Source organism: Patagioenas fasciata, chromosome 2 (assembly GCF_037038585.1).
Source record: "Patagioenas fasciata isolate bPatFas1 chromosome 2, bPatFas1.hap1, whole genome shotgun sequence".
Taxonomy (NCBI): Eukaryota; Metazoa; Chordata; class Aves; order Columbiformes; family Columbidae; genus Patagioenas; species Patagioenas fasciata.
In genome coordinates this window covers 1,850,633-1,866,317 of record NC_092521.1, presented here as the reverse complement: position 1 = coordinate 1,866,317, position 15,685 = coordinate 1,850,633, and the positions used below count along the sequence as shown (strand labels likewise).

The following is a 15,685-nucleotide window of genomic DNA, read 5'->3' as shown; positions in this document are numbered from 1 at the left end:
GGAGTTGATGGCAACTCCCTGGGCGCCGAGTTCGTTGCCCACGGCAGCCGACGAGGAGGATCCAACGGCGGTGCTCTGGGGGTGGGAGGTGAGGATGGGTCCTGGCAGGGTGACCAGCACGGCGGGAGGCTGGATGACGACGCGGGAGTCCTGGCACTGCAGGGAACAGGGCTCGTTGCAGCTGTTGGCCAGCGGGGTGGGTCCCCCAGTGCCGCAGGCGTTGTAGCAGGCCATGTGTGTAGCGTGGAGGGGCCCTGGAATAGACGAGAGGCTGTTGAGCAAGCGCAGGGGCGTGAGGGTGCGAGGAGCGGTGTTGCAGGAGGGCGAGGGAGTGGGGAGGCTGGTGCGGGGCTGTGGGGAGCGTGGCAGTGGGGAGGCGTGAGGGCTGCTGAGGCTGGGGGCAGAGCGTGCTGGAAGAGAGGGGCCAGGCGGGGCAGGAGAAGGAGGGGAAGGGGTTGAGGCTCACCTTGTTGAGCGCGGAGGGAGGAGAAGGCACCAGGAGAAGTGTGTGAGGGAGAGAGGCGCTGGGCCGGCTTTTATGCCGGTCCCCCACGGGCGGGACAGCCTTTGCGCATGTCGGCAGTTCGCAGCCAGCAGCTGTTTGATGCCACAGGTTGGCCAAGAATGAGGAAGCTGTGGTTTCCTTCCCGCAACGCTCCGATTTCTTGTTCTTGGCTTTAGAACGTGTCCACTTGGCCGTGGCGGCAGCTTTGAAGTGCGAGCGGTAGAGGCCGAAGAGTTGGCATTGATGGCACGAGTCAGGGCGGGCAGAGATGGCAGTCAGAGGGTAGGAGAGGTTGGGTGTCATCAGTGAGGTCATCCCATGGCACTCGTGTGGTTTGCAGTTGTGTTGTGTGGACGGGGCGTCATCTCCTTGCAGCGCTGGCAGACTGGTCTCGGCTTTGGAGCTGTGACAGGCATGAGGGGCTGCCACTTCCATGGTGTTTGATCCCTCACCTGCCTGCTGCCTCCTCCTGACCTTTGGTCTTGATTGTGCTCTATGAGTGTGTTGGTGCCCTCTTGCTTGTAAGCTTTTAGCTGTGTGTGTTAATGTTATGCGGCACGTTTTTTTAGCATGCGGGCATCGTGGTTTTGTCCTGTGAGAAGGTACCAGAAGATTCCACCATGTGTGAGGGCCAGTCACCATATGTCAAAAGAGAAGCTGGCAGGGAAGCAGACTGGCCTGGCCTTTACTGAGAGGCTTGGCTTGAACTCATAAGTAAAAAGAGAGTTTTTGATGTCTTCCAGAAAAGGCAAGGTACTCCGGAGGAACACCAGGATATTTTGATGTTATGCAGGGGGGAAATTAGAAGGGCCAAAGCCCAACTAGAACCTAATCCAGCTCCTGCTATAAAAGACAATACAAACTTTTTTGGTATATGTTCTTTCAACAGAAGGAGAGCTAAGGAGAATCTCCAACTCGTAGCGGATTCAGGGAGCAACACATTTACAATGGATAAGGAAAAGGCCTTAATGCCGCCTTTGCCTCAGTCTCTAAGCATATAACCAGCTGTTCTCTGTGCACTCAGCTACCTGAGCTGCAAGACGGGGATGGGGCATAGGAGAAAGCCCCAGGAATCCAAGGGGAAATGGTTGGTGACCTCCTACACCACTTGGCACACACAGGCGTATGGGGCCAGATGGGTTCTCCCCAGGAGTTGTGAGAGAGCTAGCTGAGATGCTCCCCAAGCCACTTTGCATCATGTATCATCAGACCTGACTCTCTGGGGAGGTCCCTATTGACCGGAAGTTAGAAGAAGGTCACTAAAGAGCACCTGGGGAATTACAGATGTGTCAGTCTGACCTTGTTGCTTTGTAAGGTCATGGAACAGATCATCCTGAGTGCCACCACGTGGCAGGGACAGGACCAGCAGGTCATCAGACCTAGTCAGCATGGGTTTATGAAAGGCAGGTCCTGCTTGACCAACCTGATCTCCTGCTATGGCCAAGCTTACCCACCTTAGTGGATGAGGGAATGGTTGTGTATGCTGTGTAGTAAGATTTTGGTAAAGCCTTTGAAATCATTTCTCGTCGAGAAAGTGGCTGCTCATGCCTTAGACAGGCATACGCTACACTGGCTAGAACACTGGCTGGATGGGTGGACCCAAAGAGTTGTGATGACTGGAGTTAAATGCAGTGGGTGGCCGCTCACAAGAGGTGTTCCCTGGGGCTCAGTGCTGGGGCCAGTTCTGTTTGATATCTTTCTTCATGATCTGGACAAGGGGATGGAGTGCACCCTCAGTAAGTTTGCCGATGACATCAAGTTGGGCAGGAATGCTGATGTGCTGGCCAGTAAGAATGCTCTAGAGAAGGATCTGGGCTGGCTGTATCGATGATAAGATGGCAATTGTCTGAGGTTCAACAAGGTCAAGTGTCGGGTTCTGCACCTGCGTCACCACCACCCCAGGGAACTCTAGAGGCTTGGTGGAAGACAGGCTGTAAAGCTGCCTGTTGGAAAAGGGCCTGGGCTACTGGTGACCAGCTGGCAGAACATGAGCCAGCGTGTGCCCAGGAAGGCCAACAGCATTCTGGCCTGTGTCATCACTGGTGTGGAGAGGCAGAGGAGGGCAGTGACCATCCCTCTGTCTTTGGCGAGGCTGCACCTAGAATGCGGCATTCACTTTTTGGCCCATCATGACGAGAAAGACCTTTGTGGTGCTGGAGGGGGTTCAGAGAAGAGCAACGAACCTGGTGAAGGACCTGGAGCACAAGTGGGATGGGGAGAAGCTGAGGGCTCTGGGGGTGTTTTCCCTGGAGAACAAGAGGCTGAGGAGAGACCTTCTCTCTCTCTCTGCAACTGTCTGAAAGGAGGGTGTCGAGAGGGAGATGTTCTCTTCTCTCAGGTGGCAAGAGCTAAGAGGTGAACAAATGGCTTCAAGTAGTGCCTTTGGAGGTTTAGATGGATATTAAGAAAAGTCTCTCCCTGAAAGGGTCGTCGGGCATTGGAAGAGGGTGCTCTGGGAGCGGTGGAGTCACCATGTCTGGTGGTAGTTAAAAGACATGTAGATGAGGTTTTTAATACAGGAGCCAAGGCAGCATAGGTAGATGTCATCAGTGTGTCTAAATACTGAAGCAAAAGGGAACAAGGACAAGGGAATGAGACTCTTGTCACTGGTGCCCACGGCCAGGCCGAGGGTGAAGTGAGAAAGCTGAGAAGCCTTGCCATTTTGTGAGAGGAGCGGGCAACGCTTATTCAGTGCGAGGGTGGTCAGGAAGTGGATCTGCTTGTGCAGAGAGATACTGGAGTCTCTGTCCTTGGAGATACTGAACATCTGACTGGAAACTGCATGGACAGCCCGCTTGAGCTGACGACGCTTGAGCAGGTGGAGTTGAACTAGATGATGTCCAGAGGTTCCTTGGGCACGCAGTGATTCTGTTTGCCATGATGGGCAGCGAGTGGTGCTGAGGAAGTGATTTGGAAAAGTAGGTGCTGCCACGGGGAGCTTGGGTGAGAGACCAGGGTAGAAGTGGATGACACTTTCCAAGCCTTTTCCTTAGGTAAGTGAAGGGCTGGCTTGTCTGACAGCCCGAAAGACCACCAAATGCACGTGGGTGGTGTTCCTGAAGACTTAGCTGCTAAGAGTAGTTTCTTGGTCCTTTTCCACCCACCAGCATGATGGCCCCTTGAGCCCTGCTTTTTTGGTCAGTCAGATTGGACAAACCATGGCAGAAGAAAGCAAGAGGAGGCGTCTCAGGCTGGGATGCAAGAGAACTTTATTGAGGACCAAAAAGAGTGCAAAGGTAGGAGTACCAAGTGGAAGAGAGCAAGTGTAAGGTGCAAAGAGAGTTGTGGGAGAAGAAGAGAAGGTCCTTCGGCCGGTGATGAAGGCAGCCCGGGGTGGCCCCTTCCTTGTTTCGGCGCTTCGTGCCCTGAGAGGAGGAGCCATGGACAGCAGGTGCATGTGCCTGCAAGGGCCTAGAGGTGCGTGTCCTCAATCCATGCTGTGGCTTCCAGGGTGTGTGTGGTTGGCATCAGGGGTGTTGGCGAGGGCCCTTAGCAGATGTAGCGGCTCCTTCTGCCGCCGAACCAGCCCAGGCCCCCGAAGCCATAGCCGTTGCCGTAGCCGAAGGCGCCGGAGTTGATGGCAACTCCCTGGGCGCCGAGTTCGTTGCCCACGGCAGCCGACGAGGAGGATCCAACGGCGGTGCTCTGGGGGTGGGAGGTGAGGATGGGTCCTGGCAGGGTGACCAGCACGGCGGGAGGCTGGATGACGACGCGGGAGTCCTGGCACTGCAGGGAACAGGGCTCGTTGCAGCTGTTGGCCAGCGGGGTGGGTCCCCCAGTGCCGCAGGCGTTGTAGCAGGCCATGTGTGTAGCGTGGAGGGGCCCTGGAATAGACGAGAGGCTGTTGAGCAAGCGCAAGGGCGTGAGGGTGCGAGGAGCGGTGTTGCAGGAGGGCGAGGGAGTGGGGAGGCTGGTGCGGGGCTGTGGGGAGCGTGGCAGTGGGGAGGCGTGAGGGCTGCTGAGGCTGGGGGCAGAGCGTGCTGGAAGAGAGGGGCCAGGCGGGGCAGGAGAAGGAGGGGAAGGGGTTGAGGCTCACCTTGTTGAGCGCGGAGGGAGGAGAAGGCACCAGGAGAAGTGTGTGAGGGAGAGAGGCGCTGGGCCGGCTTTTATGCTGGTCCCCCACGGGCAGGACAGCCTTTGCGCATGTCGGCAGTTCGCAGCCAGCAGCTGTTTGATGCCACAGGTTGGCCAAGAATGAGGAAGCTGTGGTTTCCTTCCCGCAACGCTCCGATTTCTTGTTTTTGGCTTTAGAACGTGTCCACTTGGCCGTGCGGCAGCTTTGAAGTGCGAGCGGTAGAGGCCGAAGAGTTGGCATTGATGGCACGAGTCAGGGCGGGCAGAGATGGCAGTCAGAGGGTAGGAGAGGTTGGGTGTCATCAGTGAGGTCATTCCATGGCACTCCTGTGGTTTGCAGTTATGTTGTGTTGAGGGGGCCTCATTTCTTTGCAGCACTGGCAGACTGATCTGGGCTTTGAAGCTGTGCTGGGCTTGTGGAACTGTCTCTTCCATGGCATGGGATCTCGGCCCTGCTTGCTTCCATCTCACTAAGCCTTTCCCTCCGCGCTCGTTGTGCTCTGTGGGGGCCTTGGTGTGTGTTTGTCTTATGAGGTGGGTGTGCAGGGCTCATGTTTCAAGGTGTTAGTAGGGAAGGAGCTACACTGTTGGAAGGTGTGAGAAGGTTCCAGAAGATTACTCATGCTACATAGACAGTGTTTGTGTGTAGACAAGCTAACACTGTTTCTCCCAGAGAAAGTGGATGCTCACGGCTTGGACAGCCTTAGTCCTAGATGGCTGAAAAACGGGCTGGGTGGCTGATCCCAAAGGTTTATGGTGACTGGAGTTAAATCCGGTTGGTGGCCACTCACAAGGGGTGTTCCCCAGGGCTCAGTCCTTGGGCCAGTTCTGTTTAATCACTTTCTTCTTAATCAGGATGAGGAGATCAAGTGCGCCCTCAGCACATCTGCAGATGACACCAAGTTAGGCAGGAGCGTTGAGCCACTTGGCACTACGAAGGCTCTACAGAGGGACCTGGACAGGTTGGATTAATGGATTGAGACCAGTTGCATGAGGTTCAACAAGGCCAAGTGTCGGGTCCTGCACTTAGGTCAGCACAACCCTAAAAAGGCTCCAGGTTTGTGGAAGAGTGGCTGGCAAGCTGCCCGGTGGTAAGGGACCTGGGGGTGTCGGTCGACAGTGGCTGAGTATGAGCCAGTGTGTGTGGCCAGGTGGCCAGGACAGCCACCAGCGTCCTGGCTTGTGTCCAGCAGGAGCAGGACAGTGACGATCCCCTGTCCTTGGCTCTGGTGAGGACACACCTTGAATGGTGTGTACAGTTTTGGGCCCCTGACAAAAAGAAAGATCTCCAGGTGCCTAAGCAATTTCAGAGAAGGGGAATGGAACTTGTGAAAAGCTGGGAGCACGGGTGTGATGGAGGACCCACTTTGGGACGTGGCAGGGGTATAGCCTGGAGCAAAGAAAAGTGAGGGGAGACCTTCTGGCTCTCTGCACCTGCCTGAAAGGAGGTTGTAGTGAGGAAAGGATTCAGTGTCTTTCCCAAGTATCAAGTGACAGGACAAGAGGAAATGGCCTCAAGCTGTGCCAGGAGAGGTTTAGATTGGATATTAGGACAATTTTCTTCCCAGAAAAGGGTTGTCCACAGTGGAGGAGATAACCACCTGGAGCCCATAGAGGACCTGATGCTGGAGCAGGTGGGTGGACCCACAGGAGGTGTGACCCTGTAGGAAGCCTGTGTTGGACCACAGACTTGGCAGGACCTCTGAAACCATGAAAAAAGTCTGAATACTAAATGATTCTTTCTTTCTGCTCCTGGTAGAGCCGGAGAGTGATGCTGAGGAAGAAAGATAGTCAAGTGTGTGTTGGCATAGGGAGGTCTCACCACAGGCATTTTGAGGAGAGTGTTCTTGTGTCAAAGTTTTTCTTTGATACAGTGATGGGCTTTCATCATGTTCTGGATGATGCCCAGATTCTGGTCTGTGTTCTTGCTGGTATAACTGGTGACATATTTCCTGGGACAGGTCCTGTGGCCATTTTCCCCCCTATCCAGTTTGCTTCCTAAACAGTGGCTTTGTGCTGGGTGAGGTTGGAGGAGCCTTGAGAGAAGAAAGTAAAGTGAGATGTCTCAGGCTGGGATGCAAGACAACTTTATTGAAAAAAGAAGAATAGTGAAAATGCAGGAGCACCAAATAGAAGGTGACAAGTATAAGCTGCACGGAGGGTGAACATTAGCTGATATTGTATCCGTGACATAGATTTTGCTAGAGCACCAAGATCTCCCTGGCTCCTTTAGAGGAGGAGCCATGGACAGCAGGTCCACGTGCCAAGAAGGATCCAGAGGTGAGTCCAAAATCCATGCCGTAGCTTCAGAGCGGTGGGTGGCATCCGACAGGTGTGAAGCTGTGGGCCGTTAGCAGATGTATCCAGCCCTTCTACCGCCGAAGCAACCCAGGCCTCCGAAGCCGCCCAGGCCTCTGTAGCCGTAGCCGAAGGCCCCGGAGTTGATGGCAACTCCCTGGGCGCCAAGTTCATTGATCATTGCAGCTGATGACGAGGATCCAACGGCAGTGCTCTGGGGGTGGCTGGATAGATGATAAGATGGCAATTGTCTGAGGTTCAACAAGGCCAAGTGTCGGGTTCTGCACTTGCGTCACCACCACCCCAAGGAACACTTGAGGCTTGGTGGAAGACAGGCTGTAAAGCTGCCTGTTGGAAAAGGGCCTGGGCTACTGGTGACCAGCTGGCAGAACATGAGCCAGCGTGTGCCCATGAAGGCCAACAGCATTCTGGCCTGTGTCATCACTGGTGTGGACAGCCAGAGGAGGGCAGTGACCATCACCATGTATTTGGTGCTGGCGAGGCTGTACCTAGAATCCGCAGTTCACTTTTTGGCCCATCACGACAAGAAAGACCTTGGAGGTGCTAGAGGGGGTTCAGAGAAGGGCAACGAATCTGGTGAAGGATCTGGAGCACAAGTGGGATGGAAAGAAGCTGAGGGCTCTGGGGATGTTTTTCCTGGGTAACAGGAAGCTGAGGAGAGACCTTCTCTCTCTCTGCAACTGTCTGAAAGGAGGGTGTCGAGAGGGAGATGTTGTTCTCTTCTCTCAAGGAGCAAAAATTAAGAGGTCAAGAAACGGTTTCAATAGTGCCATTGGGGGTTTAGACTGGATATTGAAAAAAATGTCTCCCAGAAAGGGTTGTCAGGCATTGGAACAGGGTGCTCAGGGAAATGGTGGAGTCACCATCCCTGGAGGTAATTAAAAGACGTGTAGATGAGGTTTTAAGTCAGGAGACAAGGCAGCATAGGTAGATATCACCAGTGTGTCTAAATACTCAAGCCAAAGAGAACAAGGACAAAGGAATGAGACTCTTGTCATTGGTGCCCACACCCCTTGAGCCCTGCTTTCTTGCTCAGTCAGACTGGATGAACCACGGCAGAAGAAAGCAAGAGGAGGCGTCTCAGGCTGGGATGAAGAGAACTTTATTGAGGACCAAAAAGAGTGCAAAGGTAGGAGTACCAAGTGGAAGAGAGCAAATGTAAGGTGCAAAGGAAGAGGTGGGAGAAGAGGAGAAGGACCTCAGCCAGGGATGAAGGCAGCCCAGTTTGGCCCCTTCCCTGCTTCTTTTCTTGGTGTCCTAAGAGGAGGAGACATGGACAGCAGGTGCATGTGCCTGCAAGGTCCTAGAGGTGCGTGTCCTCAATCCGTGGCTTGGCTTCCAGCGTGTGTGTGGTTGGCATCGGGGTGGCGGCGAGGGCCTTTAGCAGATGTAGCGGCCTCTTCTGTCGCCAAAGCCGCCTATGCCTCCAAAGCCATAGCCGTTGCCATAGCCGAAGGCGCCGGAGTTGATGGCAACTCCCTGGGCGCCGAGTTCGTTGCCCACGGCAGCTGATGAGGAGGATCCAACGGCGGTGCTCTGGGGGTGGGAGGTGAGGATGGGTCCTGGCAGGGTGACCAGCACGGCGGGAGGCTGGATGACGACACGAGAATCCTGGCACTGCAGAGAACAGGGCTCGTTGCAGCTGTTGGCCAGCGGGGTGGGTCCCCAGGTACCGCAGGCGTTGTAGCAGGCCATGTGTGTAGCGTGGAGGGGCCCTGGAATAGACAAGAGGCTGCTGAGCAAGTGCAGGGGCGTGGGGGTGCGAGGAGTGGTTTTGCAGGAGGGCGAGGGAGTGGGGAGGCTGGTGCGGGGCTGTGGGGAGCGTGGCAGTGGGGAGGCGTGAGGGCTGCTGAGGCTGGGGGCAAAGTGTGCTGGAAGAGAGGGGCCAGGTGGGGCAGGAGAAGGAGGGGAAGGGGGTTGAGGCTCACCTTGTTGAGCGCGGAGGGAGGAGAAGGCGTCAGGAGAAGTGTGTGAGGGAGAGACGCTCTGGGCAGGCTTTTATGCTGGTCCCCGAGGGGCGGGACGGCCTTTGCGCATGGCGGCAGTTTGCCGCCAGCAGCTGTTTGACGCCGCAGGCTGGCCAGGAATGAGGAGGGTGTGTTTTGCTTCCTGCAATGCTCCAATTTCTTGTTCTTGTCTTGAGGACGTGTCCACTTGGCCCTGGTGGCAGCTTTCAAGTCCGTGAATTAGTGACCATAAACTTGGCATTGATAGCACGTGTCAGGGTGGACAGAGGACTCGACTGAAGCGTAGGAGAGGTGGAGTGTCATCAGTGAGGTCATCCCATGGCATCCATGTGGTTTGCTTTGTGAAGCGGGAGCCCTTTCCTCACTGCCCTTGCAGACTGGTCTGGGCTTTGGAGCTCATCCAGGCTTGAAATATGGCCTCCTTATTGTGTTTCATCCCAGCCTTCTTTGCTTCCATCTCACTAAGCCTTTCCTTCCACACTTGTTGTGCTGTGTGGTGTCTTGGTGTGTGTTCTCCTCATGAGCTGGCTGTGCAGGGTTCGTGTGTCAAGGTTTTAGCAGTGAAGGAGCTACACAATTGGAAGCTCTGACAAGGTTCCAGAAGGTTCCTCGTGTTAAATAGACAGTGTTTGTGTGTAGAACACGAGCTGGCAGGGAAGAAGACCGGCCTGGCTGAAGGGAAAGATTTGGTTGGAACTCAGGATACAAAAAAGAGAAAGTTAGGAATTCTGGAAGAAGGTGCAGGGTACTCAGGAGCTTTGCAAGGATGTTGAGAGGTTATGCAGGCAGCACGTTAGAATTGCCAAAGCCCATCTAGATCTTAATCTGCTACTTTCGTAAAACACATTAAAAATGTTTCTGTACATACATGATTAGCAACAGAGGGCTAAGGAGAATTTCCATCATTTATTTGCCACTGGAAGAAAACACAGAGACCTGAGTTGAGGAAAATGCTTTAGTGCCCTCATTGCCTCATTCTTTAATTGCAAAACCTGTTGTTTTCTGAAGGGATTGATGACACAGACTTGTGATGCAGGTGAGCCAAAAGACTCTTTATTTAGGCAAGGCACTTAAACAAATAGCTAGTCACTGTTGTGCACGTGTTTAACTTTCTATTTTGATTTGCTTACGCTAGCTGTTTACACCCTTAAAATTATCACGTGTTTGGTTTAATTAATCTTGCACGTTCTCCGGCAATTTGACTAACACATTGTAAGTGTTTTTTCGTGTACAAAAATATTCCGGTTCCTCGTTCCATTTTGGTCTGGGTTGTTCCAGTAACTCAAGGTGACTGTGTCTAAGACATTCCACAGTTCTATGTCTGCCCAGCCCCCTGAGCTGGAAGACAGGGATGAGGAGCAGAATGAAGCACAAGAAACAAAGGGGAAAAGGGTGATGAAATGCTACACCAGTTAGACATGGAACCAGATGGTATCCAGCCAAGGGTATTGAAGGACCTGTGGGACATGCTCACCAATCCACTTGGCATAATTTCTTAGCAGTCCCGGCTCACCAGGGAAGTCTTAGTTGACTGGAGGATGGCAAATGTGAGACTTTTCTACAAGAAGGGCTGTAAGGAGTATGTGAGAAAATACAGCCCTTTCAGTCTGATCTTGCTGCCAGGGAAGGGCAGGGAGCAGATCATGTTGAGTGTCCTCATACTGCACGTACAGGACAACCTAGCAAGTGATCCGGCCCAGTCTGCGTATGATTATGAAAGGCATGTCCTGCCTGACTAACCTAATCTCTTCTATGACAAGTAGAGCCACTTGGTGGGTGAGGGAATTGCTGTGAATTTTGTCTAGGTGAGCCACTGTGTGCCCATGAAGGCCAACAGCATTCTGGCCTGTGTCATCACTGGGTTGGACAACCAGAGGAGGGCAGTGACCATCCCTCTGTCTTTGGTGAGGCTGCACCTAGAATGCGGCATTCACTTTTTGGCCCATCATGATGAGGAAGACCTTTGTGGTGCTGGAGGGGGTTCAGAGAAGAGCAACGAATCTGGTGAAGGACCTGGAGCACAAGTGGGATGGGGAGAAGCTGAGGGCTCTGGGGGTGTTTTCCCTGGAGAACAAGAGGCTGAGGAGAGACCTTCTCTCTCTCTCTGCAACTGTCTGAAAGGAGGGTGTCGAGAGGGAGATGTTGTTCTCTTCTCTCAGGTGGCAAGAGCTAAGAGGTGAACAGGTGGCTTCAAGTAGTGCCGTTGGAGGTTTAGATGGATATTAAGAAAAATCTCTCCCTGAAAGGGTTGTTCGGCATTGGAAGAGGGTGCTCTGGGAGCGGTGGAGTCACCATGTCTGGTGGTAATTAAAAGACATGTAGATGAGGTTTTTAGACAGGAGCCAAGGCAGCATAGGTAGATGTCATCAGTGTGTCAAAATACTGAAGCAAAAGGGAACAAGGACAAAGGAATGAGACTCTTGTCACTGGTGCCCACGGCCAGGCCGAGGGTGAAGGGAGAAAGCTGAGAAGCCGTGCCATTTTGTGAGAGGAGCGGGCAACGCTTATTCAGTGCGAGGGTGGTCAGGAAGTGGATCTGCTTGTGCAGAGAGATACTGGAGTCTCTGTCCTTGGAGATACTGAACATCTGACTGGAAACTGCATGGACAGCCCGCTTGAGCTGACGACGCTTGAGCAGGTGGAGTTGAACTAGATGATGTCCAGAGGTTCCTTGGGCACGCAGTGATTCTGTTTGCCGTGATGGGCAGCGAGTGGTGCTGAGGAAGTGATTTGAAAAAGTAGGTGCTGCCACGGGGAGCTTGGGTGAGAGGCCAGGGTAGAAGTGGATGACACTTTCCAAACCTTTTCCTTGGGTAAGTGAAGGGCTTGTCTGACAGCCCGGAAGACCACCAAATGCATGTGGGTGGTGTTCCTGAAGACTTAGTTGCTAAGAGTAGTCTCGTGGCCCTTTTCCACCCACCAGCATGATGGCCCCTTGAGCCCTGCTTTTTTGGTCAGTCAGACTGGGCAAACCATGGCAGAAGAAAGCAAGAGGAGGCGTCTCAGGCTGGGATGCAAGAGATCTTTATTGGGGACCAAAAAGAGTGCAAAGGTAGGAGTACCAAGTGGAAGAGAGCAAGTGTAAGGTGCAAAGAGAGTTGTGGGAGAAGAAGAGAAGGTCCTTCGGCCGGTGATGAAGGCAGCCCGGGGTGGCCCCTTCCTTGTTTCGGCGCTTCGTGCCCTGAGAGGAGGAGCCATGGACAGCAGGTGCATGTGCCTGCAAGGGCCTAGAGGTGCATGTCCTCAATCCATGCTGTGGCTTCCAGGGTGTGTGTGGTTGGCATCAGGGGTGTTGGCGAGGGCCCTTAGCAGATGTAGCGGCTCCTTCTGCCGCCGAACCAGCCCAGGCCCCCGAAGCCATAGCCGTTGCCGTAGCCGAAGGCGCCGGAGTTGATGGCAACTCCCTGGGCGCCGAGTTCGTTGCCCACGGCAGCCGACGAGGAGGATCCAACGGCGGTGCTCTGGGGGTGGGAGGTGAGGATGGGTCCTGGCAGGGTGACCAGCACGGCGGGAGGCTGGATGACGACGCGGGAGTCCTGGCACTGCAGGGAACAGGGCTCGTTGCAGCTGTTGGCCAGCGGGGTGGGTCCCCCAGTGCCGCAGGCGTTGTAGCAGGCCATGTGTGTAGCGTGGAGGGGCCCTGGAATAGACGAGAGGCTGTTGAGCAAGTGCAGGGGCGTGAGGGTGCGAGGAGCGGTGTTGCAGGAGGGCGAGGGAGTGGGGAGGCTGGTGCGGGGCTGTGGGGAGCGTGGCAGTGGGGAGGCGTGAGGGCTGCTGAGGCTGGGGGCAGAGCGTGCTGGAAGAGAGGGGCCAGGCGGGGCAGGAGAAGGAGGGGAAGGGGTTGAGGCTCACCTTGTTGAGCGCGGAGGGAGGAGAAGGCACCAGGAGAAGTGTGTGAGGGAGAGAGGCGCTGGGCCGGCTTTTATGCCGGTCCCCCACGGGCGGGACAGCCTTTGCGCATGTCGGCAGTTCGCAGCCAGCAGCTGTTTGATGCCACAGGTTGGCCAAGAATGAGGAAGCTGTGGTTTCCTTCCCGCAACGCTCCGATTTCTTGTTCTTGGCTTTAGAACGTGTCCACTTGGCCGTGGCGGCAGCTTTGAAGTGCGAGCGGTAGAGGCCGAAGAGTTGGCATTGATGGCACGAGTCAGGGCGGGCAGAGATGGCAGTCAGAGGGTAGGAGAGGTTGGGTGTCATCAGTGAGGTCATCCCATGGCACTCGTGTGGTTTGCAGTTGTGTTGTGTGGACGGGGCGTCATCTCCTTGCAGCGCTGGCAGACTGGTCTCGGCTTTGGAGCTGTGACAGGCATGAGGGGCTGCCACTTCCATGGTGTTTGATCCCTCACCTGCCTGCTGCCTCCTCCTGACCTTTGGTCTTGATTGTGCTCTATGAGTGTGTTGGTGCCCTCTTGCTTGTAAGCTTTTAGCTGTGTGTGTTAATGTTATGCGGCACGTTTTTTTAGCATGCGGGCATCGTGGTTTTCTCCTGTGAGAAGGTACCAGAAGATTCCACCATGTGTGAGGGCCAGTCACCATATGTCAAAAGAGAAGCTGGCAGGGAAGCAGACTGGCCTGGCCTTTACTGAGAGGCTTGGCTTGAACTCATAAGTAAAAAGAGAGTTTTTGATGTCTTCCAGAAAAGGCAAGGTACTCCGGAGGAACACCAGGATATTTTGATGTTATGCAGGGGGGAAATTAGAAGGGCCAAAGCCCAACTAGAACCTAATCCAGCTCCTGCTATAAAAGACAATACAAACTTTTTTGGTATATGTTCTTGCAACAGAAGGAGAGCTAAGGAGAATCTCCAACTCGTAGCGGATTCAGGGAGCAACACATTTACAATGGATAAGGAAAAGGCCTTAATGCCGCCTTTGCCTCAGTCTCTAAGCATATAACCAGCTGTTCTCTGTGCACTCAGCTACCTGAGCTGCAAGATGGGGATGGGGCATAGGAGAAAGCCCCAGGAATCCAAGGGGAAATGGTTGGTGACCTCCTACACCACTTGGCACACACAGGCGTATGGGGCCAGATGGGTTCTCCCCAGGAGTTGTGAGAGAGCTAGCTGAGATGCTCCCCAAGCCACTTTGCATCATGTATCATCAGACCTGACTCTCTGGAGAGGTCCCTATTGACCGGAAGTTAGAAGAAGGTCACTAAAGAGCACCTGGGGAATTACAGATGTGTCAGTCTGACCTTGTTGCTTTGTAAGGTCATGGAACAGATCATCCCGAGTGCCACCACATGGCAGGGACAGGACCAGCAGGTCATCAGACCTAGTCAGCATGGGTTTATGAAAGGCAGGTCCTGCTTGACCAACCTGATCTCCTGCTATGGCCAAGCTTACCCACCTTAGTGGATGAGGGAATGGTTGTGTATGCTGTGTAGTAAGATTTTGGTAAAGCCTTTGAAATCATTTCTCGTCGAGAAAGTGGCTGCTCATGCCTTAGACAGGCATACGCTACACTGGCTAGAACACTGGCTGGATGGGTGGACCCAAAGAGTTGTGATGACTGGAGTTAAATGCAGTGGGTGGCCGCTCACAAGAGGTGTTCCCTGGGGCTCAGTGCTGGGGCCAGTTCTGTTTGATATCTTTCTTCATGATCTGGACAAGGGGATGGAGTGCACCCTCAGTAAGTTTGCCGATGACATCAAGTTGGGCAGGAATGCTGATGTGCTGGCCAGTAAGAATGCTCTAGAGAAGGATCTGGGCTGGCTGTATCGATGATAAGATGGCAATTGTCTGAGGTTCAACAAGGTCAAGTGTCGGGTTCTGCACCTGCGTCACCACCACCCCAGGGAACTCTAGAGGCTTGGTGGAAGACAGGCTGTAAAGCTGCCTGTTGGAAAAGGGCCTGGGCTACTGGTGACCAGCTGGCAGAACATGAGCCAGCGTGTGCCCAGGAAGGCCAACAGCATTCTGGCCTGTGTCATCACTGGTGTGGAGAGGCAGAGGAGGGCAGTGACCATCCCTCTGTCTTTGGCGAGGCTGCACCTAGAATGCGGCATTCACTTTTTGGCCCATCATGACGAGAAAGACCTTTGTGGTGCTGGAGGGGGTTCAGAGAAGAGCAACGAATCTGGTGAAGGACCTGGAGCACAAGTGGGATGGGGAGAAGCTGAGGGCTCTGGGGGTGTTTTCCCTGGAGAACAAGAGGCTGAGGAGAGACCTTCTCTCTCTCTCTGCAACTGTCTGAAAGGAGGGTGTCGAGAGGGAGATGTTGTTCTCTTCTCTCAGGTGGCAAGAGCTAAGAGGTGAACAAGTGGCTTCAAGTAGTGCCTTTGGAGGTTTAGATGGATATTAAGAAAAGTCTCTCCCTGAAAGGGTCGTCGGGCATTGGAAGAGGGTGCTCTGGGAGCGGTGGAGTCACCATGTCTGGTGGTAATTAAAAGACATGTAGATGAGGTTTTAAGACAGGAGCCAAGGCAGCATAGGTAGATGTCATCAGTGTGTCTAAATACTGAAGCAAAAGGGAACAAGGACAAGGGAATGAGACTCTTGTCACTGGTGCCCACGGCCAGGCCGAGGGTGAAGGGAGAAAGCTGAGAAGCCATGCCATTTTGTGAGAGGAGCGGGCAACGCTTATTCAGTGCGAGGGTGGTCAGGAAGTGGATCTGCTTGTGCAGAGAGATACTGGAGTCTCTGTCCTTGGAGATACTGAACATCTGACTGGAAACTGCATGGACAGCCCGCTTGAGCTGACGACGCTTGAGCAGGTGGAGTTGAACTAGATGATGTCCAGAGGTTCCTTGGGCACGCAGTGATTCTGTTTGCCATGATGGGCAGCGAGTGGTGCTGAGGAAGTGATTTGGAAAAGTAGGTGCT

General features: G+C 54.0%; 1 protein-coding gene across 1 annotated transcript; it reads right to left on the bottom strand.

The window, feature by feature from the left end:
- Positions 1-3,994: 3,994 nt before the first annotated feature.
- LOC136097778 (feather keratin-like) lies at positions 3,995-4,650 on the bottom strand. Its single transcript, XM_065830534.2, has 2 exons — positions 4,629-4,650; positions 3,995-4,329 (listed from the first exon to the last, which is right to left on the bottom strand). Exons 1-2 carry the CDS (start codon positions 4,648-4,650, stop codon positions 3,995-3,997), a joined length of 357 nt encoding a protein of 118 aa, XP_065686606.2.
- Between the last annotated feature and the right edge of the window lie 11,035 nt (positions 4,651-15,685).